Below are 26,844 nucleotides of genomic sequence, written 5' to 3' on the forward strand. Positions count from 1 at the left end.
GTGCAGATCTGATACCTCCAGTGTATATTGATATTTCTTTCAGCATGATTATATTTTATTTGACAAAACAATGTCTACCACTGAAAGGCAAACTAATATAGTTTGGCTGTGTACAGGCCATGAGTCACAAAGAGACCTCAGAATCTCTTAAGATTTTGTTTCTGTTGTTGATTTTGCTCTCATTTTTCAAGCTGCTAAATGGAACCTAACAGATGTGTAAGCCCATCTGGGTGAATTGAACAGATGCAGTCACTAGAAGAGATTTTCTAGGCTGCTAAAATAAACATGTTTTTATAATACCTTTTTATAGTAAAATGTGACTTATTAGGACACACCTGCCTTCAATATAGTATTACCTATTTTAGTAAGAATTTAAGTCTGGTTTTGCTAGGTTCTGCCAACCATAAGTGGTATGATACAGTGCTATGTATTTATGCCAAAAGCAGCACCTTCCAGAAAGCTCTCAGCATGTCACAAAAGTAAATATAATCAGTCTTACAATGGAGTATTATTAATGTAAGTATTTCTTGAGAAAGGCAAAAATGAGAGCTGGGACATATGTGCACTTTATTATTATTTTTTTTTCTTTTCAGTTTGGGATTCTACTTTTGTGTTCTTATCGCTGCATGTGTATGTGTCTTAATTTCTTAGTTTCTAAGTGTGTGTAAAAGATTTCAGGCTTTCAGGTCTTAGTCATTAGGAAAGTGCTGAGATGGAATATGGGAACTCTCCCAGCTCTCCAGTGATTTCTTGAATCATGTTATCTATACATCTCTGTCTAGATGAGATTTCTTTTACTTTTTTAATATTTATATTTAAAGTTTGCCTTGATTTAGAATCTTGAAATTAAAGGTGTTTTGTTTTTTTTTCATTGTTTAGTTCTGAGTACAAAGATTGATACTGAATGATCAATGTTAACATTTTGATGTCAGCTATTGGAGGTATTGAAAGAAATTGCTCTTGCTTAGAGAGAAGGAAGATAGAAAGGGATGTAGAGAATTTTATTAAAAATCCTTAAGAGTTTGTCTTAGAGTAAAGACTGAGCTTCACCATTTCAGCTTCAAACTGAATTGTTCTGAAACAACTAAAATGCAAATACTGAAGGCATGCATCCTCAACTGCAATAACTGCTATGAAAAGCAATATGATCTTGTGATTCAGATTATTATTATGGAAGTGGTGAAGTGAACAACCTTGGAATCAATGATATTGGGGAGACAAGTACATGAGGATTTACTCTTTCAATGGTGGAGAATTTGAAGTAGAGGAGAAAATGTCCCCATCAAATGGTGTGGATCCATTTTTGTTTCACTAGGCACTTATCACTTAAAGAATCTCTGTAAGAATTGCTTAAAAGACTTGGCTCTGGGCAGATAATCTGGTTCTCCATGGAATACTTAGTTGAATAATTATTAAGTGTCTGTCTGCTGTATTGAACCTGTACCGATGTTTTTATTACCAGGCATTTGTACTTTTAACAACTGAACTTGTTCTGTCTTCTATGGTGGTTCACTGGGTGTGAGTCTTTTGGGTTTTCTTTGTTTATTTTACAGAGATTTTTATAACAGATAAATGTTTAAATGTCTTGAGAGGGTTAAAAAAAAAAAAAAAAAAAAAAAAAAAAAACAATATGATTCTTATTTGGTGATGTCAAATTTTTCTTCCATTCTTCATGGAAGAGTTACCTGAAGCAGGGTACTATGTTGTTGATGTTGTTGATTAACTTGTAGTTTCACAAGCAACTATCGCAGCAATTCCTTTCTGAAGTACTGAGCCTAGTTCATTGCAATTGTCTATGCTGTGCAAGCACCCTTCTGCATTAAATGGGTTTAACTCTTGGCTGCTGTATTCTTTTCAGTGGTAAAGCACTGAGAGGCTTTTCATTCCATAGCTTTTGTTGATTTTCACCATCATTCTAGTTTTATAGTAAAAGTGGGATTTAAGATGAACCTAAAATGACCAGTCAGTATTGAAGCAGATAATGTGATATATTTATGTAAGCGAAGTTCATGGTTCAAGTTATCCACCTGTATCTATATATCTTGCTTTTCAAGGAGACTTTTTTTTTTTTTTTTTTTTTTTTTTTTTTTATTTTATTTTAAATATGCAGCATTGAGATCAATTGCCTGCTCAACAAGGGTTTTGGAAATCTCTTTGTAACCATAAATACTCTTAAAATTTATGACAGGATATGGTGAAATGGCAAACTTTTTATGTCTAACTGTTAATTAAGATGAATTATAGGGGACTGGAGGCTAAATACAACCAGAAACTTTGAATTTTAACTGCTAACAACCAGTAATACTGATTTGTTACTGACATATGCATGTCTGTGTGTGTATGTATGTATGTGTAGATCTTGTTCTATGGCTGGCCTATATGCTATAATGCCAGCAACACGTTCTATCATGCTTAGGGCTTAGCAGATTTTTTTTTTTTTTACTTAAATATGTTTTTCTGCTGATGTAGTTGCTGTATGAATTAGTAGTTTCTGACCTGTACTTTGTTTCTTAGGTCTATTAAATTACATTTACCCCCCAAAACTGGACATGACGACTACACCACCACTTACTAGTGGGGTTTCCCAGGGCTCCATTTTAGAGGCAATTCTCTCTTTTTTTTCTTTTTTTTTCTTTTTTTTTTTTTTCTTTTTTTCTTTTTTTCTTTGAATGATCTGGATTCAGAACTTGAATACATACTCAGTAAGTTTGCAGATGGTACTAAATTAAGAGGAGCTTTTGATTCTGCCGAGGGTATAGAAGCCTTGCCAAGAGATCTTGTCAAGTTAGAGAGCTGGGCAATCACCAACCACAAGAAGCTTAACAAGAGCAAGTGCCTTGTTAAGTTCTGCACCTGAGACAGGGCAGCCCTGGCTATATGTTCAGGCTGGGGGGATGAGAGGCTGCAGAGCAGCTCCACAGAAAGGGAGTTGGGGGTTCTGTTCAACAGTGTGAAGAATACGAGGCAGTGGTGTGCCCTTGCAGCCCATAGGGCCATCAGTACACTGGGTACATCAAGCAGGGCATTGCCAGATGGCTGAGGGAAAGGATTGTCCTGGTCTGCTTTGTGCTGGTGTGGCCTTACCTCAAGTACTGTGTGTAACTTTCAGCACTACAGTATAGGAAGGACATAAAATTATTAGGCAGCCTCGAAAGGAGGGCTATAAAGGTGGTGAAAAGTTTAGAGGGGAAAACATATGAGGAGCAGCTGATGTCCCTTGGTTTGTTCATCCTAGGGAAGAGAAGACTGAGGAGAGGCCTCATGGCGGCCTACAGCTTCATCACCAAGGGGGAGCAGAGGGGCAGGTGCTGAGAGAGAGGTTGGGCACTGGAACAGGCTTCCCAGCACAGTGGTCACAGCACCAAGGCTGCTGGAGTTCAATAAGTGTTTGGACAATGTTCTGAAGACATATGGTTGGATTTTTACGTATTTGCTTGTGGAGCCAGCAGTTGGACTTGATGATCTGTGTGGGTTCCTTCCTGCTCAGGATATTCTACGACAGTACTGACCTAAAATGAGAACCATCGTAATAATTTTGCTAGCTATTTCAGTTGCTATTTTTTTCTTCTTGTTGCACTAGTGACTTATTAGTCTGCTGCTTAGGCTATAATTCATCTGATCTAAAAGTCTACAACTGAGGTAGTCATATAACTTTAGTGTACTCAAGACAATTCCTGAACAGGTCCTTTTTTCTGACCATAAATAGAGCTGAAATGCACTGTCTGACACACAGATGTCTAAAGCTTGACTGCAGTGATCCCATTGCTCTTCCTGGGAGAGCCAGCTGCATGGAAGCCAGACTGCCAAGGCTTTACCAGCACATGCTTTCTTCTCTGAGTTTTTCAGATTTTTTTGCTCCATTTCAGTGCTTTGGAGCACCTGGTGGAGCAGTGAAGAGACGTTTGGCTCACAGCTTGTGCTGGCTGAGGTCTCTAGGGTTGCCTCAGGGTTTGTTCCTGTTGTCATCATGATGAATATCTGCTATCCATAATCAATTTGGGGACAGAAGATACTGTACGCACACACATGGAAGTTAGTACAGGGACTGGGGGGAAACCCGTCTTGTGATTGAGGACTTGGGGTCTATCAGGTTGTGATTTGAACTGGAGTAACCAGCCGAGGGTTTGTTTTGAATATGGAGCTTTGCACATAATTTGGACTGAAATTAATATTCCAAGGTGTGCTCCTTTCCTCAGTTTGTATGTAATTTGGCTAGGCACAGGACAGCAAAGGAATGTGAAGCCCCATTCCACAGAGTGTATGATTTGTTTGTTGCCATTTAGGACATAGCTGTAATTTCAATAATCATGAAAAGCTTGCTTCAATTTCTTTAAATTTGATGCCCTGAGCTATTTTGATTTAGTCTTCACTGCTGCTTCACCTAAAACACAGGACAGTTTGCAGAAAGATGTGGGCTTCTCTGTGGCACCTTTACGATTGGAGAAGCTGCTATGAGCATGCTGATCCTGGGATTCATCTCACTTTAACTGGACCATTTATGTGGTGGTTGTCCCAGCCTAAGCTGATTATTATAAAGCACAAGGAAATGAAGAAATACCTGCAGAGGGCAGTTCATAATGTCTGTCCAAAATACTGATTTCACAAAATGGTGCCTCACTTTCTGGAAAACCAGTCTCCCACCATTGGCTGTAACAGCAATTTAGACTGAGTAGATGTGAATAAATAGCTAAAGACTTAGAAGGTGTCTAAATATACTCACATGAGTAACTTTTAAATGTCTTAAGTTTGGTGTGATGGATCTGAATCTAAATGGTGTACAGGAACTTAGTGCGCCAAAGGGATTCAGTACAGCCATAAATCCAAATAAGAGTTTGTGTTTCCTAGCCTCTTTAGAATATGTAGATGGTTATCTGCCTATCTATGCTGCTGTACTTAAAATTTGTTTAACACTAAAATTAGTGAATTTAGAAGGCAAGTGTTAAAGTATTGTAATGATCCAAAATGAAGTTATGTGCATGTAGTATGTTTGAAGCAACTGTGACGGCTTTTTTGAGACTATAAATCAACCTGTGTCAGTCTAACAGCCGGTGTTAGCCATCAGTTGACATGCATGAAGGAATGAAAAACGGTAATGCAAACTGATATTCTATGTAAAAATTAAGCAAGCTAATTTAATCAAGTGCCATGATTCAGACACATTAAATTTAAAAGGTATTTGTTAAAATACAGCTCTTCAGTTATGGAACCTATGCGTAAAATTAGCAAAATAATATGGCATGAGTTGAAACTATTATTCTGAACCCCACGTTAAAATGTTATTGTATTTTTCTCAGACTTCTTCAATTTACAATGAAAATAATGAAATAATGATTAAATAATTAACAATGAAATAACTTTTAGTAGGAGTGGTACTTGATAAGTAGCAGCCTGTGAAAAACAGGCTGTAGGTATAGCTTCATATTGGGAATAATAATTTTAATTTTGATCTGTAGCAATTAGGACAGATTTCTTGCAGACCTTCTAGTTGGTTGTTCATGAAAATTTTAAAATGCAGCTTGTATGATAACATGATACTCCAGCGTCTCAGTACTCTCAAAGTACAATGGAAGTGGTGGCAAAATTTCTTGTCAATAAGAGTGGGGAAAATAAGATTAACATATGATCATGAAATCGATATTTGAGAATTTGTATTTTCATCTGTGATTAGCTAACATCCATGTTGTTTGTTGGAGAAAATGTACCTTTTCGTTTGTTTGTTTTTTTGTTTTAATGCAATACAGACAGAAGAATTCCACTGTATATATAAGCAGGACAAGATTTTGTTGATTTTGGTTTTGACCTTTTTCTTAGTTGGGAGAAAAGTGAATCACACCTTTATTCTGTGTCATCTGAAATATATAGATAGATGAACAAAAGAGAATACTAATATGAATTTGTGGTTTATAATGTTTGAGTTTGTGCTTGTGAATAACTTAAAAAAAAAAAAAAAGCTGATGAAAAAAAGCAGTTGAAAGATATTCCTGCTGTTTCATTATTTGTGGTGATAATTTTCCATTGTGTTCATTTTTGATAGCTGGTGAATTCTGGGTAAGAGACAGGAAATAAAAATTAGGCTGAATGTTATGCTGTGACGTATATAAGCTAGAAGGATATTTTTGCACTTGCTTCGTAGTGTATTTTTGGGACTGTCAGTTCACTGCAGCCTTCTGTCATTGCACCTGATTAAAATCTGTGAAGAATTACCTGCTGGTGTGAGAACCTGGTCACAGAAAGCCATTTTACTCTCTGTCTGAAAATTTCCTGATTTTTTTTTTTTTCTTGGTTAGCAGTTGCTGCAATATGCAGTATGCTGGTTGAATCTCGGCTTCTCCCTGACTGTTAAACTCTGCAGCAAGACTCAAGGGAAATTATTAAAAATAAAGAGTACCCTTCAAGCTGGGATAAAGAAAAAAAAAAAATTAGTAAACTAGATGTTTTTATTTCAAAAGACAGGCTTGGCAAAGAGTTCATCAGGATCTACTTACTCTTCTGTTAATATCTGCATAGATTCTTTAGTAACCAAATCTGCTGCAGTGTGCTGTGCTTTGCTATGCAGAAATCTTTAGACCAACCCATATTGCTACTGTGCTGTAGATTTTCATCTTTTTATACGGTTATTTTTCAGTCTATGAAAAAGAGTACAAAGAGAATGACAAAGCAACAACTGCTGCAATTGCTACACATTTTTATATATCTTTATTCAGGAGGAGGCTTTTTTTTGATATTGTCAAGCACTGACTGAGTGGTAGCCAGCTGCAACACTTGGTAAAGTACAGAAGGATATCACCTGTTCACCATAAGCCATGGATATGTGTCTGCTTGATGGCCTGGATCTAAACTCTGCAGCAGAAATTTGAATGTTGGCAGACCCTGCAGGCAGCAACAGTGTAAGATACAAAATTCAGTGTTTCATATGATCTGTTTGGGGAGAAAATAATGCAGTCAGGATAAAACCTGTTCAGGTGTTTTGATACTCAGTATACCGATGTTTATTTAGAGATGTGCTTATATTTCAGGCTGCTGTAGATTCAGCCCCCTGCAATCCCCCTAAAATTCAACAGCTTTTTAGGAGTTGCCAAGAATAACTCTTCAGTTTCAGTAACCTCATGCTCAGGAGCCAGCTATAACATTTGACACCTGACAAAGTATTTTGGGATTGTAGCACCTTGCCTGGATGCATCTGCTCCATTTGGAAAACACTTCTGCCCTCTAGATGTGTTCTTGTTAAAATGATATGAGGTAAATGAACCTGATGACACTTCTGCTAAGCACAGGGAAGATGTATCAACTATGGGCCACCAGCAGCCTATTGATCCCAGTACCAGACCCATACATTGCTGCCATTCCCAAGATCCTTCAGGTGAAGCCACCAAGCAGATTTCCAGCTGTTGGTGGTGTGTGTGTGCGTGTGTGTTTTTCCCTAGCATTGTGCTCATGGAGGCTTTTTTTTTTTTTATTATTTTATTTTTTTTTTTTGAGCCAAAATTGATATGTGCCTTCTTTGGAGTCTGTGGGACTTGATCACTGGACAGTTCTCCTGAGATTCTCTGTAGTTTTTGCTTAAAGACACCCTTGATATAAAAAAGAGTTCCATGCTATGTATAAGCTTTTATTCCTTTTAAAGTGTGTATGCAGTCTTGAAATTATTAATGATGTGATTCATTTAGAAAGGGAAATCAAAATAATCTTGCCAGGGAGAATTTGTAGTCTAAACAAATCAAGCCGAAAAGGTATGGAAAAGGCACTTGAACACAGGGTAATGTGAGTAACAGGTAACTTGAGTAATGTGTAAAAGCTTAGTGGAGATCTAGGAACAAAATCCATCTGCTGTTTCTTGCAATTTTGTGTTCTTCCCCTCAACTGCAATGTCACTATGGAATATGATAATTTTCTGATGTCTAGGTCCTTTGGCTTGTAGTGGTTTTGAAACCAAGTTTGTGATTCAGCGTTCTAAGACTGTTGCAGTCTTTATTTTGTACATTATTGATGTTTTGAGAAATATATACGTGAGGGCAGGTTAAGGAGAGAGGAATGTGGAAGACCAGCAACTCACCAATGGTGGGGTAGATTGCATATTGTTTGTTTCATGGAGGGATAGCCAGTCTCTTTAATGGGAGGGTCAAAAACTCCTTTACACTTAGTAGTGAAGGTGTCTAGGAACTGTCTTTTCAGAGTAGTGATTGCCTGGGATTTCATAACATGATGCAGTTTCAGACCATCATTTCAAAGCTGGAACAGTGGGGTGAAGTGAAGAAAGGAGGTACAATTTGAGGGCCCTTTTATGATATTTTAAACTGAGTAGAGATTCAAAATTGGTAACACCCATTCTGGAGTTGTTCATGGGAGGATACTGTATCAGATCTTAAAACTTTCATTAATGGTCTACAGAAAAGAATAAATCATAAATCACAAATGCTCAGAAAAAAAGGTTGTGAACAGCAGCCTGAGAAAATTTTTCAAAATGGAATTAAATAGTCTAAGAAGCAAGAATTCAGGAAGGTGGTAGACTTCTCATAGTGACAAGAAAGCGTTGCATGGGGAATGTGTGAAGTGAAAGGGTGAATCTCGTAAGTTAGAGCAGCTTTAGAATGAAATATATTGGCAGAGCATTAGAAGAGATTAGAATAAATCTTTAACCTTGCTTCAGAAAGACAAAAACAACACGGTGGCTGGTGAATCTTTTTGGTTGGGGATTAGAGGAAAATTTGTATGATTGATTGGGCAGCTGTGAAATATCAGTGTGGCAGGCAGAGCACTGAAGTGGAATGATTCAAGAAATAGTGCTGAAAAAGGATTAAGGGAAGAGAAAGTGATCTAGGATTGAATTTGCAAACTCAAGCAGATGGTGGTATTACTGACAGCCTCCTGAATCTGCTCACAACACAGAAGACGGAGGGCTGCCGAATTTTTTCCTGTATTGCATGAAGTGATGATGCAGAGGGGAGGCATTCACACCATGCATAAGAGGGTCTCATCTGTGAGAGAACTGTGTTGTCAAAACCTCCTTGCTCTGGGGAGCCTGTGAATGGGACAGGAGGAACACACCAAAAGGAGTATGTTCAGTTTGAGTCTAAGTATTGTAGGACCTTGAACAAACTGTTTTAACACGTGCCACTGTTTTATATCTGAGATGAGTGAATTATTTCTCAGAAAAATGTTGGAAAACTGAAAACCTTCAGTTGTTATAGCAGTTTTAGATACTGGACTGAGCACCGTAGGGTTATGAGATAAGTTGGCATTGTTTAAAGTTGGCTTGATAAGTGCCTGGCTCACGTCATAGATATAACGTTCTTGTGTTTGCCTGCAGAATCTTGTGGACACCTTTTCTAGCATGCTCTCATCTCTGTCTTTACTGTTATTCACACTAGCGGGATCATATATAGCATAGATACGTCCTGTGCTGTAATTATGCCTTCGATTGCAGAATAGATGTATCCTGGAACAAGTGAGTGAGGGTGTAACATAACAGCATTCTTACCAAATTCCTAAAATAAGTGGAGTTGCATCACAGATAAATCTGACACACTGGAGCTTTTAAGAAGCTGACATCAGCCCACCAGCTGTTCTGTTTAATTTGATAAGCATACTTTATTGCAGATGTTCCTCCTCCCCCCCCCCTTCCGTCAACTGTGTCAGATGCAGAGTTATCCACTGTTAACTAGCATTACAGACAGATAAAATTATTATTAGGCACTGACAGCTGAACTTGGCATTTTTTAGGATTGTAGGACCACAGAGCTAATCAGTGAGAAATAATAAATGTGAGTCATCTCAACTGGAAATATGTTCATTTACAGACGTATTTTTAGTAGAACTCAATCCAAAGCAAACACACTAGCACATGTGCGCACAAAGCTGAAAGCAGTTGTGGCACCATTTGATGCCGACTCAGTGGAATCAAGAGCCAGAAGAGGAAGCTTTGACGTTGCATGCAGACAATAAATTGTTTCAGTGTTGTGTGCACTTGTGACACCACTAGTGGGTTGAGCATTTGAGCAGGTGTTTAGCATGCACAACTGAAGGGTACAGATACCTAGTTTATCTCTACAGTGCTCAAATAAAACTCTTTCTTTTTTTTTCTTTCTTGACAAAGTAATTTGCAGAGCATAGCAGGTGCTCTTGGTACCTGAGTGTGCTGGAGCCACTCATTCAGATCTGGACCTCTGCCTTCTGATGGAGTGTTTCATTGCTCTCTGGTGCCTGCAGAAGCCAAGGGCCTGTGCCTGAGTTTCTCTGCTCAGTGTTGATGTGAAAGTCCTGGAAAAGCTCTGCTCTGCCATACAGCATCACTCAATTAAGTGGTGCACATGACAGGTTTTTTTTTCGTTTTTCCTTGTAGATAGAGATTTCTTTCTGACAGGCTCTTTGTATCATTCGATAGTGAAAACTTTTTTTTCTGACAAGTGATGAATATCTACGTGACTCAAGATTTTTAAATATTTCTTTAAACTGCCACATGTCTTTAGTACTGCAGATCAGCATGACTTTGCTGTAATTTGGCAAAATAATTTTGATGACTAAGTAAGAGCTTTTCAGGGAAGGAGAAGGAAATAAAGCAGTGGTTGTACTAGCAGCCCACTTCCCAATACTGTAGCAAGAGCTGCCATCTGGTCTGGTCCTCTAGAACTCCACCTATTTTGCATGGCGTTTTCTGTCCCAAAGGATACTTCCGTTAGAATAATGTTGAATTCTTATGAAATTACTCCTCCTACAGGATAAAACTAAAGTATGTACCATAAAATGTGTCCAGACTAATTAGCATAATGTGACTACAAAATCTGTTCTTCCCTCTCATCCTAAGGCAAGTTTAGCTATGCCTAGATCCTCTTGCACTATTTTAAGAGTCTTGTAATGATGAAGTTTCTAAACTGGTCAGTGAAAATGCTTTGCTGTCCGCAGAAAATTTCTTCCTACTTGTTTTTGAAACTAAGGGTCAAAATGACCTGTTCGCTTCAGCTGAAGCCTTACCATTCCTAAGTGTGAAGTCTAAGAATCAGAGGATCACTACTATTGTATTCACTTGCCCTCTTCTGATTAAATGAGATTTTGGTTTCTATACAGATGCCTGGTGTTGTTGACTGATGCTCAGCATTCACTTCACCATAACCACCAGATCCTTCTCTATAGCAATGTTGTCTTATCACTGCTTTTTATCCTGTCTCCCTACCCAAGGGATGAGCACTCTGCTGAAGTTGTTTTCAGTTCCTAAGGGTTGCGCTCCCTTACAGAGCGGGAGCACTAATTCTTGATGGCTGAGGAGGTTACTATTATTGTTTGTACTATTAACTATTGCAACACTTGGTCATCTGCCACCAAGAACGTTATAGAGTTGTGATTTAAGGTCTGATATACTAATCAAATTTTGGGCCCATTTCTTCCCTCTGTCATAGGCTTCCTTTGCATTCAGTCATCAGGAATTCTAGGGTAGCCTCCCTGGTTGGATGGTATTTCAAAGTAGAGCTTGGTAGCTGTTTGATGACACTGGTTGGTCAGTCAATAATAGAATTAGTAGTTAAAGTAAGTATCATTAGGCTTTGAGTATTTGTTTTGTTGGTATTTCCCATGGGATTGTTGACAAGATATTTAATCATTGTTGAACATGGTTCTTGCACATTATGTACGTAGTATTTAATGAATCCTATTCATCCAGGCTTCTGTTTGTTGTCAGCAGGGATTTGAAGAAGGAAAAGCTCCATCTCAATGCATTACTTTTGCATTGTTGCTTTCTACCTTCTTCCAAAGCACACAGAGAATGAGGCTCTTAGGCAATTAGGATTAGAGCTCCCATCAGCACTGAAGGTTGCCTGGTTGGTGTGTTTTATTCAGATGCCTAGCATTAAACAATTTATTTTTTTTTCTGTAGGACAGATCACAAGGGTCATTTTAGAGGATGAATTAGTGGATCCCACTGGTATATCGTTGCCAGTAATTGTGGAAGTAATTGTGTACTTGATGGCCTATAGGCCTTACAGATGGCTACTCTACTCTTTAATCTAGTGCTTATACCAACAAGGCTGAAGTAAAGTTTGTAAATCAAGAAATATTCTGCAGTTTTCTTAGGCAGTAAGCAGTTTGTACAGGCTTAATTTCTGTTTGTAACCTATTTTTAAAGGATATGTGGCACCTATGCTCGTTGCACAGCTGAACAGTAAATGGAATGCAGTGAAGCAGAACAGTGCATATGTGGAGGCTGAGGAAGCTATTAAAGACTGAGCTAGTAAAGTCTGTGCTGAGATCCTGATTTATAGCGTATGTAAGTCGATGGAAATATTCCACTAACTGCAGCATTTGTCATATAAAACAGCAGGAGAAGAAAGTTTGAGTGTACTAGCATAATTTACCATTTTTAACCTCTAAATTTTGCAAATGTGACATTCAGTGGTCTGTATGCTATTTCAGAGTTGGTATACTCTCACAGGGCAGTAAAATCACATGGTCAGTGTTAAGTCTTTGTGACGTAATTATGTGGACATACTAATTAATTATTATGGACAGATTACAAAGAGTACAACAAATTATTTAGGTTAGTAATAGCTCATGTTCTGCCTCCTGTGTTTTCTGTGAGGGAGTAAACTATAAAATATAAAAAATCATGTAAAATAGCTGAAAACTGTTGCCTGTTTTTATCCTGAAGTGGAAGCAAAATGTAAATGTCAAGGTTATGACATAATGAGCTGAAGCACAGAATTCAGAAGTTTAAAAAACATGCATAATTATTGAAAGTTTAAGGTACTAGAATGTGAAGAAGGGAAAAACAAACAAACAGCCCCCCCCCCCCCCCCCCCCCCCCCCCCCCCCCCCCCCAAACTTAGCAGGTTCTGAAAGAAATGCTTAAAATGCAAAAATTCCACCATCAAAACCACACCTACATCTGTATAGCTAGCAGCTCTAGTGCTGTAGATGAAGCCTTCCTGTTACAATCCAGTCAGCCAGTTTTGGTCCTTTAATAGAACTGACATATCGAGAAGGTTAAGGATTAGTCAGAACTGACTTTACACAGGAGGTATAAATTTTCAGGCTTTCAGGGGGCAAAGAGTCACACTGTGTATTACAAGGAAGTATGTATTTCTTTGTTCAGTCATAACTTGAATTTGCCAGTCCTGGAAAGATATACCTAGTCAAAACATACTGGTTATAAATACAAGGGCATGCTGTGTGTCACAAGAAACTAACCTTATCCTTGACTGGGTAGTAAACATGTCATGTAATCTTAGGATATTTGAATAGATTTTACAAACAAGTCAAATAACCACTGGAAATGAAAGTAAGTGTTATTAAGGAGCTTTGAGTACTTGATGTTTTAATATTGTACATTGACAGCAACCCTGTGCTCTTCCCTCCGTAGTTTGGTCTTCTGGAATGCAGTTCTGAGCAGGCACTTTGCCAGCAGCAGGTTGTTGCTGGTTTGGTTTTAGGGAACATTTTTAGCTGTAGAAAATGTTGTGATGCTGATAATTTTTCATTGTTATTTTTGTTGTTGTTGTTATTATTATTATTATTTTACTGGTTTCTTTGCTAAACCATTCCATTACTTGTTTAGTTTCTGTAAGTATATATGTTTCATGAAAATAATTATGTAGCCCATAATGAATAGATATAATTAAGAATCTGCTAGGAGCTGTTCTTTGTTCAGTAACAGTCTTTGCTTTTCAAAATTGCATGTTTAAAAAACAAATAGGGCTTTGTAAAATAGATAACATCTGCCTATTTTTTTTTAAATGCTTCTATAAGTATCAAAATGATAAATGCAGTTGTGTGATATCAAAAGCTGAAGCTGTTTGAGTCAATGCAGATATCGGACATAATACAAAGCAAAATATCTTTTTGCTGGAAGATATGATATCTCTAAAACTATGAAGTGGTGTGCTGGCTGACACTGCAGGATTTATTGAGATTAATGGATTACTCCAAGGTAATGGAGGGAGGAGATGGTGCTTGGGAGAAGAAAGCTTGGGAGATTTCTGACTCAGATCATCAGGTTAGAAGTCTAAGAAATGATTCTGCTCTCCCTTGAGCTTGTTCTGTTCTTGTGGGTAGACAGCATTGTCTTTGCTCCTCTCCTGCTGCTTGTGGAGCAGAGATGACCCTTACTGCCTGATTCCCTAGAGTGTTACGAGGAAGTTCAAACCATGACCTGGAGAATGAATGAGGGCAGATGGACAAGCCATCCACTAACATGTCTACACTAAATGGGCAGCTTTTCAACATGGATTTACTCTTACTTGCAGTAAGTGCAGATATATCTGATGCTGGGCTCAGCTGCTGTTACAGTGAGTGTCTTCCACATTTGATAATAAATGGCAGCACCACTTTGTGCACAGATTTTTTTGTTACTGGCACCTAATTTCCCTTAATCTCAGTACTTTTCTGTATCTGAAAACTGGAAAGAAAAAAAAAGACAAAGCAGCATCTTTGAACTTAGTCATGAAGGCTGCTATGGTGATAGTGAATTGGGATGGAAATAATAACAAATTTTCAAATTTTCATGGAGGAAACTGGCAGGTGTGTGTTGAAGTGATGATTATTCAGCAAAAGGAGAGTAACAGAGCTATCTGGCATTCCCTGCAAATGTCTGCAGGGATTTTAGGTCTGTGCTATTGCTTTTCCATCCAAACTCTTCTGGAGTTTTTTTAGGTCAATACTACATTTCATATAATCTGTTATGTTTGTTTTGAATATGAAGTGGAAATTGAATACAACTTTGTCTGTTATGGCAGAGTACAGATACTGTTTTTAATCAGATTTTACTTAAATTGAATAGGTGTTAACATAATTTCATTGAGTATGGCAGGCACACACCATTGCTTATTAACATTTTTGTTACATTGACCAATTACAAAGACCAGTAACTGATTTTCTTGTTTTGGCTAGGCATCTAATATTGAGAGTATGTAGAAAAGAATTTCTTAAGAATTTCATGTCTTAAAACATGGTTTGTTTGGAAGTTCAGTTTCCAATGGGTCAAAAGTTACTACAAGTGATTATATTTTGGAAGCAAACATCTGTGCTTGGAGCTGGCTTCGTGGAATTGCTTTGTTTCAGCTCCTTTTAGTTCACTGTGGTGCTAAGTAGCTCAACATTTGACAGAGATGTTTAAAAGATGATGCTATTCCTGTCATCACCTTTGTGTTGAGTTGACCCCTGCATTTTCAGAGTTGGATGAGGAGAGGTAGGAAAGAGGTAGACAGGAATGTATCTGCTTACATAATAATACATAGTCTTACCTTTTGAAGGCTGCAGTTATAGCCCCTTGAGGCGTAAATTACTTTAATCAGTTTACATCTGACAGTGACTGACAGAAAAAATTGTAATGATCTAAAATTCATCTGCATAACATGGATGTGAAAATGCTCAGGAGTTAAGATGACGAAATAGAGCAGTTTGAGACATTTTGTAATTCAAGGTGTAAGAGTATTTGAAAAATATTTTTCTCTAGTACATGTTTGATACGAAGCATGGTGTAGCTTTCTTCATGTGAGAGGAAAGTGACCTTCAGTGAAAGTCTCTGGAGGCTGTGACTTCAAATGTGGAAGTTGCACATTTTTAGCTCTTCTAATACTGGAGTTAGGTAAGGTTAGCTGGTTTGGAAACAAGTTTAGAAAGACATGGCTCAGATGCTTACCCACTTAGTTCTTTCTCTAAAGAAACAGAATGGAATTATATGTCTTAATATAATTCTGCAACATGATTAAAATTTGTGTGTATAGGAATCCTCTGAACATGTAGTCAGTAAATTTTGGAAGACTAAATCCAAGGCAGAGTTTATATTGAATTCTTCTCTAAGAATGTATGTTGAGGTCCTCTCTAATGATGTGCATTGAAATGCAGAGTAACTTAGAGCTGAGTAAATATGCCATTCTCTGTAATCACCCTTAACATAATCTGACAGTGGTATCACACCTTTCTTACCCCTTCTGTGCCAATTTCATCAACGCCACCTTGACGAGAATGAAAAGTTCCCCAACACTATTGGTTTCCATTAATCAGTAAGCATTTTGTTAGAAATCAGTCTTCATTTGTGAGCTATTTATTTAACAAAATAAGCCATGTACTCTGCTGTGCAGCAAAATAACAGAAAATGTTTGCAAAATGAATTGAGAAAGTTTGTGTCTCGGGAAATCTAGCAGCTGCTATATTCTTTTTCTTAATCCTCCAGCAATCAGCATCTACATAATATATGTGTGCTTGGTGATAGTGCATAATTGGCTTGCAGTCATCTTGAGCAGAGAAGGATATGGTGCATTAGATGATTAACTAAAATTAAGTATGTCAGGGACTTTACCTAAAACTAGCATATTTTTGAAGCTGTTGGCACAGAGTGATTTGTGTAGATGGGATATGTAGAATTCTTTTTCAGACTTGCTCTAAAATCAGTGTGCAGTGGTAGAACATAATTAATTAAACTGGTAGAAATTTAGTTTAAAGAGTCTTACTCTGTTGTCTGCATCTGTCTGTGAAAGTACAATGCTGGAATCTTCTCCAGTGACCCTTTTTTAAACAATGCTAACACAATGTATGGTGGTGACACGGTTACTGGGGATTCCCTTCTGACAGTGGGATTGTTTAGGAAAAAGGGATAGGAAGTGGAAGACAATGTTTGTGTAGCTTCAATCTAATGCTCTTATTGTTTACCTTTTTTTAAAAAAAAAAAAAAAAATCAAGTGTAATTAAGGTTACGAAATAATCCTTTTGTGCTTTAAAAAACATGTTTCTTCCAAGGGATTCTGCACATTGTATGCTACTTTGTAGAACTCGGATTTAAATAGAGATCTGCATCTGTTCTTTCATTTATTTATTTATTTATTTTACAACATCTCCCTTTGATTATGTTACTGCAAGGATTTAGTCCCACAACATCTGTATCTCATGCATGCTGATTTTTGTTATAAAGAAACAGGAGGAGCATATATGTAGGAATTATAATTATTTTCATTGATTTGCCCACTTTCTTAACTCAAAGAATAAAAATTATGCTGAGATTCAGTTCTGCTTGTGTTCATGGATAACTGTTTCTGATTTTAGCAATGACTTTGTAGATGTTTCCCTAAGTCTTGAGCCAGAAGCATAACCACTGTTCTGTTTTTGTTTCTCTTTTTTTTTTTTTTTTTTTTTTTTGTTAGGATGATGAAGTGGTTCTGCAGTGCACTGCAACAGTTCACAAGGAGCAACAGAAACTGTGTCTTGCTGCAGAAGGATTTGGCAACAGGCTTTGCTTTTTGGAATCCACATCAAATTCTAAGGTACCACTGACTATTTAAAATGTCCTGTCTGAAGCAAGTATATAGTTATAATATTCCCTGCTTTGATGTAATACACACATATCTGTCTAGGAGAATGGACAAAATAAATCTGTCACTTGTATGACAAATATTTAATTCCCCTTCTAAATGTAATTGTCCTTTTGTCATGGCCTTTTGCCCGAACTCTAGTGCTGTGCTTTCTGTTTTGGGCTGCCTTTAAAAGTTAACTAGCTGCACAAGTCCATCTCAGTAATGTGCTTGTTTTTGTGATTGTCAGAACTCTGTGGCAGTAAGCTGCAGTGCAACTTTTGTGTACTGCAATGCAAAGACTTGTTTGATTATTCTGTTTTTTAAGTCACAGGAAGGAGAGTTTTTATTTTACATGCGGTAAATTTTTATTCTATGCCTTTTACAGTGACATGATTATCATTTTAAATCCTTCTAATTCCTTAACCTAGCACAGTAACGATGCAAGTAGCAAAGTCAGCTCATCTAATCAGTACATTTTCTAATCCTGCTAACTCTGCTCTATATGTAATAGATGCAGTAGTTTGAAAAAATAATTTTGCTATTTGTTTTGAACAAGGAGCTATATTTCACAATTACATATGCTGAATTAAACGCCGCAGAATACAAAAATGTGGCTTCTGAAGGCAAAATGGGTTTTGTGAGAAGAGCAGTGCATGTACCTGGGCTTTGGATTTATATGAAAGGAAGAATGTTGTTTAACATATATGATATTTGTTCGACTACAATATGTTTGGTGAGAAAATGAAATAAATTTAAAGTATCTGGAAAGATATCTAGAAAGATTTAGTTCTGAAAATGATATTTTTTAACTTGCCAACATGTATAACATCCCTTTGATTCTCTGGTACATTGCAGAGTAATGCTTCATTTTCTATCTCATCATTTTGAATGTATTATTCATCACAATAAATTTTTCACTAGGATATTAATGATTCATTATAATAGCAGTGATTTTGATGAATTTATCCGTGCCACTCTGTTTTAAGTGAATATTTTTAACAATAAAGATGTGCTGGGATGGAAGTGGTTGCAGTGCTAATCACCTGTAAGGTCAGAAAAATCTATTTAATGAATTTATTATCACTCGGTAAGCTTGGATATTAAATCTACGGTCTCTCTCACACTATATAAAATGCTTGAATGTTCTTGTCTTTAAGGAATACAGTGTAAATTTCATATCAGTTTCCTATGCTTGCTTGTTGATGCAGCCCTTTCTGGATGTTTGGTGAAGTAATATTTATTCTACTCATTGTTCATGAGCTTGGGGGAAAAGGCAAGCAAAAAAAAACCCATGCAGCTCAAACATTTTTTAATTTTTAAAACTGACAGTTCGTAGGATGAGCTCATTTAAAGTAATTTGGAGATGCTAATACTGAGGGAGCCATAAATTGCAGTCAAGTTTACTTTAAGGATTTGGTAAATGGGAATAAATATATATATATATATATATTTTTTTTTTCTAATTTCTGTGACCATACAATTTTACTGTTGCATTATTTAAGAGACAGTACAGATAACATTACAAGAGGCATATGGTAATTCAAAAGAGGTTCCAGAAGAGTTTTCTGAGACAGCTAAAAAATTTCTCTGGTGTCCTTAAGACTGTTCTTGATTTGTAATGGGGTTGTGGTACACTTTAATGCAAACAGTAATGTTGCATCCTAATTACAGCCAGGTATCAAGGGTAAGGTACCAAGCACTAATAATAGGTCAAACATCAGTAATAGAACTCAGCTATCATCCTGGGCTTATATTCTTCAGAGTCCCTTATACAATCCCCTGCTTTTCTTAAACATCCTTCAGGATGTGGCTTCTGGGGATGTATCTGATGCTTTATTAGTATGTCTTTTCACATGCAATTTCTTGCCCTAGGATCATTGAATAATTCATACTACAAAAATAACAGTCACACTGAAGATATATACTGATGGAATACTTAGGCAACTACTGACTGTTCTCATCCCATTACAACAATAGCACTGGCAGACACATTATGGAAATTGCTTAATGAAGTTTGCTTCTGTTCAAGTTTACAACGCAAGTGTCTCTGTGGATGGCTGTATAGATTCCCTTAGCATTTGAAAACTGGAGATTTTGAAAAGAGCATACTAACAAAAGGTGGATGATGACAGTTGGGCTAAATTAATAAACACTTTAATAAGCATTATCAGTTTATGTAGACACATAAGACACAGAATCAGAGAACGGTTTGGGTTGGAAAGGACCCTAAGATCACCTACTTCCACCTCCCCCTTCCACCTGTTCCTGCCAGGGGCAGGGACACCTCCCACCAGACCGGGTTGCTCAAAGCCCCATCCAACCTGGCCTTGAGCACTCCGGGGATGGGGCATCTACAGCTTCTCTGGGCAACCTGTTCCAGTGCCTCACTACCCTCGGAGTGAAGAATTTCTTCCTAATATCTAATTTAAATCTCTCATTTTAGTTTAAAACCATTACTCCTTGTCCTATCAATGCACCAGTGCACCCCTGATAATGAGTTCCTCTCCAGTGCTCACACTTCAAAACTGTTTCTTAGCTCTGTGGGTCTACTATTTATTTATTTATTTTGGTGTACCCTCATAATGTGTTGCTTGCTTTTTAAATAAGCAAGCAATAAATTTTATTATTTTTTTTAATATTAATTTTTAAATAATTCACTTATGTTTGGAGCTACTTTACAGCTTGTTTTTAGGCTTCAGGTTGATTTCTTTCCATTAGAGCAAATGGAGAGACGTCTTTTGCTATTGAATATGGTATGGGAGTTTTTCTGAGAAGAAATACATCTTACCTCACAACGGTGTCTTGTAGAATTATATTTCAATCTACAGTTATACTTGGAAGTTTGGGAATATTTTTGTACATTGATTTGGTCATTCTTGCAGGAAGAAGGTTTATTTGAAGGTTTATCTTGCAGGAAGAAGGTTGATTGATATGTGAATAAGGGATTGTAGAAGGCTGGAAATGATGTCAAGGAGGTCTCTAAAGGAGCCTCTTTCCCAAAGCAGGACCAGCTGTGAGTTCAGATGCCATGACCTCATGGACATGGAAGTTGAATGCAAGCCTTTGCCACAGAGAGCAAGGATATCCAGGACTGCATTAGGAAGAGTGCTGCCAGCAGGCTGAGGGAGGTGATCCTTCCTCTCTGTTGAGCACTAGTGAGGCCACACCTGGAGAGCAGTGCCAGGTGGTCTCTGGCACAAGAGAGACATGGTAGTCAGACCCCAGACTGGGTCAGGTGGTACTGGGACTTTGTATAGCAAATGCATTTGTGATCTGAAATGAAGTCAGTGGATTGGATTGCAGCTGTGAAGGACACAGAGTGGTGAGATTCTTGATTAGTGGCAGTGCTAGCCCTGGAAAAATCAGGGATGTGTCTTTGTAGCTGTTCTTTTGAGTTCTACCAGGGAATATTTTCTAGCTTTTGCTGATAATGGGATAAAAGCTACTTAGCATTTTATCCTAACTCTGTTATATTCTTTTTTTCTTTTTTCTTTTTTTTTTTTTAATGTTGGAAGGCAAGTAAGAGTATTTGCTACACTTACCTTGTAATTGCTGTTTATCTTTCAAATGTATAGCAACTTCCCAGATGTTGCTCAGAGCACATAATCCAATTCCTCCAGATCATTGTGTATATTCAAGAACAAAATAACAAATAAATAAGATGTCATGCCTAAATTGCATGTAATTTTATTAATAGACAGTTCTAAGTGTAAAGCAGTGCTAATACAAGATAAATATGTGAATGTCATCCAAAAATGTGAAGTAGGTCAAGTGAAAAATGATTATTTTTTAATCTCTATAAATTTCAAAGGAGATGTATCTCAAAAGAGATGTTGTTCTATGTATAGATTACACTTTCCAAATGTCTTAGGAATGTAAAACACATCAACCATCAAAACTTTAAGATTCAATAAGCACCAACAACAAGGATAAAACAAACAAACAAACAAACAAAAAAAAAAAACCACAAGACAATCTGAAGACAAACTTTAAAATGCTTAGTTTCCACATCTCATCCCATTATTCATCCTGCAGGTCTTTTTTGATTAAGAAATGTTATAGCTTTAACAGAAGAAAAGATTTTAGTATCAGAAAAAGGGCCAAAAATATGAACCTCTGTTTTGATGATGGTCTGTAGGTGATTTTGTTTTACTAGAGTTGTACTTTTAAATCTGTATGCAAGACCATTCCTTTTAGTAACACAAGATATATGAGTAGTCAACTCAATGGCTACTGAAATCTATTTCTTTATATTTTAAAATTAGATTGTTTCTTTTTATATGTAAAGAGATTGCTAGTCCATTCATTAAGAGAATGCGCTTTTTGCCATTGAATTACAGAATCACAGAATTTTCTAGGTTGGAAGAGACCTCAAGGTCATCGAGTCCAACCTCCAACCTAACGCTAACAGCCCTCCACTAAACCATATCCCTAAGCTCTACATCTAAGCGTCTTTTGAAGACTTCCAGGGATGGTGACTCCACCACTTCCCTGGGCAGCCTGTTCCAATGCCTCACAACCCTTTCAGTGAAGAAGTTCTTCCTAACATCTAACCTGAAACTCCCCTGGCTCAACTTAAGCCCATTCCCCCTCGTCCTGTCACCAGGCACGTGGGAGAACAGACCAACCCCCACCTCGCTACAGCCTCCCTTGAGGTACCTAAAAAGAGCGATAAGGTCACCCCTGAGCCTCCTTTTCTCCAGGCTGAACAAGCCCAGCTCCCTCAGCCGCTCCTCGTAGGACTTGTTCTCCAGGCCCCTCACCAGCTTTGTCGCCCTTCTCTGCACCCGCTCAAGCACCTCCATGTCCTTCTTGTAGCGAGGGGCCCAAAACTGAACACAGTACTCGAGGTGCGGCCTCACCAGAGCTGAGTACAGGGGGACGATCACCTCCCTAGCCCTGCTGGTCACACTGTTCCTGATACAAGCCAGGATGCCGTTGGCCTTCTTGGCCACCTGAGCACACTGCTGGCTCATATTCAGCCGACTATCCACCATCACTCCCAGGTCCTTCTCTGCCTGGCAGCTTTCCAACCATTCCTCTCCCAGCCTGTAGCTCTGCTTGGGGTTATTGCACCCCAGGTGCAGGACCCGGCACTTGGCCTTGTTAAACTTCATGCAGTTGACCTCAGCCCATCGGTGCAGCCTATCCAGATCCTCCTGCAGAGCTTTCCTACCCTCGAGCAGATCGACACACGCACCTAACTTGGTGTCATCTGCGAACTTACTGAGGGTGCACTCGATGCCCTCGTCCAGATCATCGATGAAGATATTAAAGAGGACCGGCCCCAGCACCGAGCCCTGGGGGACGCCACTAGTGACTGGCCTCCAACTGGACTTGACTCCATTCACCACGACTCTTTGGGCCCGGCTATCCAGCCAGTTTCTAACCCAACGAAGCGTGCGCCAGTCCAAGCCAAGAGCAGCCAGTTTCTTGAGGAGAATGCTGTGGGAGACGGTGTCAAAAGCCTTGCTGAAGTCAAGGTAGACCACATCCACAGCCTTTCCCTCGTCCACCCAGCGCGTCACTCTGTCATAGAAGGAGATCAGGTTCGTCAGGCATGACCTGCCTTTCATAAAGCCATGCTGACTGGGCCTGATCGCCTGCTTCCCCTGCAAGTGCTGCATGATGACTCTCAGGAGGATCTGCTCCATGAGCTTTCCTGGCACTGAGGTCAAACTGACAGGCCTGTAGTTTCCCAGGTCTGCCCTCCGGCCCTTCTTGTAGATGGGCGTCACGTTTGCTAGCCACCAGTCGATTGGGACCTCCCCCGATAGCCAGGACTGTTGATAAATGATGGATAGTGGCTGGGCCAGCTCCTCTGCCAGTTCCCTCAGTACCCTTGGGTGGATCCCATCCGGCCCCATCGACTTGTGCACATCTAAATGCCGTAGCAGGTCACCAACCAGTTCTTCATGGATAGTGAGGGCCACATCCTGCTCCCCATCCCCTTCCACCAGCTCAGGGTACTGAGTATCCAGAGAACATCCGGTATTGCCGCTAAAGACTGAGGCAAAGAAGGCATTGAGCACCTCCGCCTTTTCCTCATCTCTTGTAACTAAGTTTCCCCCCGCATCCAGTAAAGGATGGAGATTCTCCTTAGTCCTCCTTTTTGTGTTGATGTATTTATAGAAACGTTTTTTGTTATCTTTAACGGCAGAAAAATTAATTTTTCTTTAGATCTGAATAATGTTTCCTGAAAAGGAAACAAGTTGGAGCTGTATTTTAACAGCTCCTGAAAATTAGAATCATAGAGCTGAAAGGGCCCCACAAGGACCACTGAGTTCAAATTTTTACTCTGCACAGGACCACCCCAAAATCAAATCGTTATCAGACTAAATTATTCTGGTCCATGGTACAGAATGAAAAATACTCAGCTCTGGGGAAGTCACAAATGTGGTTTTGATAGCTTGTGAACTGCTGCACAGTTACTGCTACACAGTTACAGCTTTCCACTGGCATGAGGTGTTTTTTCCACTTGTTTTTTATGGCAGGCGATAAACTCACATACCTTAAATCTGTGGAACTTGAACTACTTTAACTACCTTACATCATTAAAGAAGACTATTACTTTCTCTTGAGTTCTCAGACATTTCAACTTGAGAGAGGGAAGGTTAACATAGTGAGGAATTCTGAAGATCTGCTTTTTTTTTTTTTTGAGCAGGGTACAAAGTGTGATTCTGTGGCTTGAACTTCCAGCTGAGATGTGAATCACATTATATATAACATGTTACAATGCTGAGAGGAGAGTCCAAGAGCTTATTTTGCTATACCTTATTCACTCAATTTCTGAAGTAAGAAAGAACTTCATATAAGGGTAGGGTTTTGATAACTGTTTCCTCTTGTGGAGGGTTACTTTTCTGCTGTGGCAGGTCATAGTTGCTGCACTAGGAAGGGTACTGCAGGTTTGGTGCTGTTAGCTGGGGCTGTCCTGCTCCATGGTCCAAAGACACACACATCAGCGACACTCCTGGATACAACTGTTATTTGAAAGGACAGAAAATGAAACCTGATGGCACTGTGCTCTGGCAAATTGTTTCGTGGACTGCCAAATAACAATTCCTTGAGGTTTTACTTTGTGCTTTTTCTGTCTCTTTGTTTTTAGCAAGTAGTTGAACCAGCATGAACTGGATTGGTGGCTGTGCTGCAAGAGAGGAAGGGAATGGTGGGAAAGGAGGCTGGAGAAGGTTTGTCACCTTGTTCAGACAGGGTTACAAGCGAGTATGTTTCTCTATTATTTACACTAGAAATTTCCATGTCAGCAGTCCAATTCCATATGAACATGTCTAGAGAAAGGTATCAACTGTGGCAGCAGAGGCGCTGGTCTTAAATCTTGTACCATGATTGCCTCTGGGAGAAAACCCATCTTGTCTTCAAAAGCACAAGATCTGAAGGCTAGGATTGCTTTCTTCTTTTGTCTCATACAGCAAATGCTTAAGCATGTTCTCAGTGGACAAGATGAAATATCTGACTTCTGATGAGAAACAGTAACTGTGCTGGTTTTGATTGTGCATATCCAAATGTGTATATATATTCAAAAAAAAAAAAAACAAAAACAACAAACAGTGTCCATTAGTGTATGGATGCAAGTAGATGCTTTTCCAGCAGTTACGGATATAATAAAATACTAAGTATTTTTAAATTAGATTCACACTGATGAAGTGAATCTGCACTGTCTGCTTGTGTTTGCTATGGATCATTCTGGGAATTTGCCATACACTAGATATTTTTTTTATAGTTCCTCTTTTTTATGCTTAATGCTTCTATTGCTTCCTTCCAAAATAAATAAATAAATAAATAAATAAATAAATAAATAAACAAACAAATAAAATTCAAGACTGTCAAGGCTTTTGCAAGATTTTGTAGCTACACTTGAAAGGCCTTTTAAATTATCTTTGTGTTGTGTTGCCAAAATACGTGTTCATATTTAATGGCAAAAATGACAGTTAATCTCATGTAATCTCATGTTCTGAGAACTCCATTTAGCAGACGTTCACTAAGATAGTTGATTTTAATAGTCTAAAGGAAGTGCTTGTAATAAATTTATGCATACTTACACATGACTTGCCCTACGTTATGTACATAGGTAGAGGAAGCTTTTGTACACATAAATTGGACAGGATTTTGTTTGCCGAATCATTCTTTCCAAGTAAAGTGATTCTTTATGAAAGCCAAATAAATAAAAACGTAATGTGTTTCACTACATCTATTTGTAGTTTTAAGTAATATGTAATTTATATAATAGTAAATATTATATTTAATTACATAATTTAGATACTCCTTTTAACTCTTGTACAAATCCTGAACCTAAGTATAGTTGTGTAGCCATATCTACTGGACCTGGCTTTGATTCTTGGGACTTGGTTGCACAAACTTCTTAAGATTGAAAGTAAAGAATTTAAAATGACTGTGGAACAAGTTTAGAGTTCTTTCTGGAAAGCTTTTTTCTGTAACAAGTTTTTAGTGGGGATCAAAATCAAGTATAAGGGTGTTATCTAGTGATTGTATTATTCTGTGAAATTTTTATTACTCTTTGAACTGTTTTTGCTACATGCTGACCACCTTGTCATACCATTGCCAGTGGTAGTTGCAATTCCTCGTATTAGTAGCATAGACATTTTATGCATGGATATGTTTGTCTTTATATGTGTAAAATTTAAATTAGGATCTATATACAGCAATGTTCGTGGACCAAAAATGGCTTATTTTGAGTTGCAGTGTTTTAATTTTAAGCAGCGTGGTACATCGCTGGGTTTTAGATACGAAGCTTAATACAGATTTAGTAAAGAAAGACTGTTAGAAAAACAGCAGGTTGTGTTGAATGTCTCAGTTTCTGCCTTATTCCTTGTGTACTCCCTCCATCATGCCAGAGGTGCCCTGCAGCTGGGTGAGCCTTATCAGCATTAATTTTACCTGACATCTAGAGATGGCTGTTTGAAGAGTTGCAATTAGTTGAACTGAATTCCTAGAGCTGTCTTTTCTCTGATATCATGGATGATTCTGATTATTTTTTTAATAAGATCCTCAGCTGTAGTGCCTGAATAAGGAGAGAAAACTAGTATGAAACTTTCCATAAAGCAAATCTGATTGTAGGATCACATGTGCAAAGACAATCATTTTAGTTTGCCTGTTTTGACACAGGCTCCCTTAGATACATCATCATAGTGTACCATTTAGAGGAGAGAGATCTGGGGGCTATGGTTGACAGCAAGTTGAACATGAGCCAGCAGTGTGCCCAGGCAGCCAGGAGGGCCAACAGTATCCTGGGGTGCATCAAGCACAGCATTGCTAGTCAGTCAAGGGAGGTGATTGTCCCACTCTACTCTGCACTGGTGCAGCCTCACCTCAAGTATTGTGTGCAGTTCTGGGCATCACAGTACAAAAAGGACATTACATTGTTGGAGAGTGTCCAGAGGAGGGCAACGAAGATGGTGAAGGGCCTGGAAGGGAAGATGTATGAGGAGTGGCTGAGGTCACTTGGCCTGTTCTTGGCCAGACTGGAGAAGAGGAGGCTGAGGGGAGACCTCATTGCGGTCTACAACTTCCTCACGAGGGGGAGTGGAGGGGCAGGTGC

At 38.4% G+C, this 26,844-nt stretch overlaps 1 protein-coding gene across 13 annotated transcripts in view; it reads left to right on the top strand.

Moving 5' to 3' along the window:
• Positions 1-26,844, top strand: part of RYR2 (ryanodine receptor 2) — a 415,779-nt gene that overhangs the window by 94,456 nt on the left and 294,479 nt on the right. For all 13 annotated transcript variants that reach the window (XM_032184912.1, XM_032184915.1, XM_032184916.1 and 10 more), the window contains exon 2: positions 17,121-17,240. In XM_032184912.1, the coding sequence (XP_032040803.1) occupies positions 17,121-17,240 (120 nt within the window). The remainder of the gene's footprint in view (positions 1-17,120; positions 17,241-26,844) is intronic.

The sequence above is a fragment of the Aythya fuligula genome, chromosome 3 (genome assembly GCF_009819795.1).
Source record: "Aythya fuligula isolate bAytFul2 chromosome 3, bAytFul2.pri, whole genome shotgun sequence".
Taxonomy (NCBI): Eukaryota; Metazoa; Chordata; class Aves; order Anseriformes; family Anatidae; genus Aythya; species Aythya fuligula.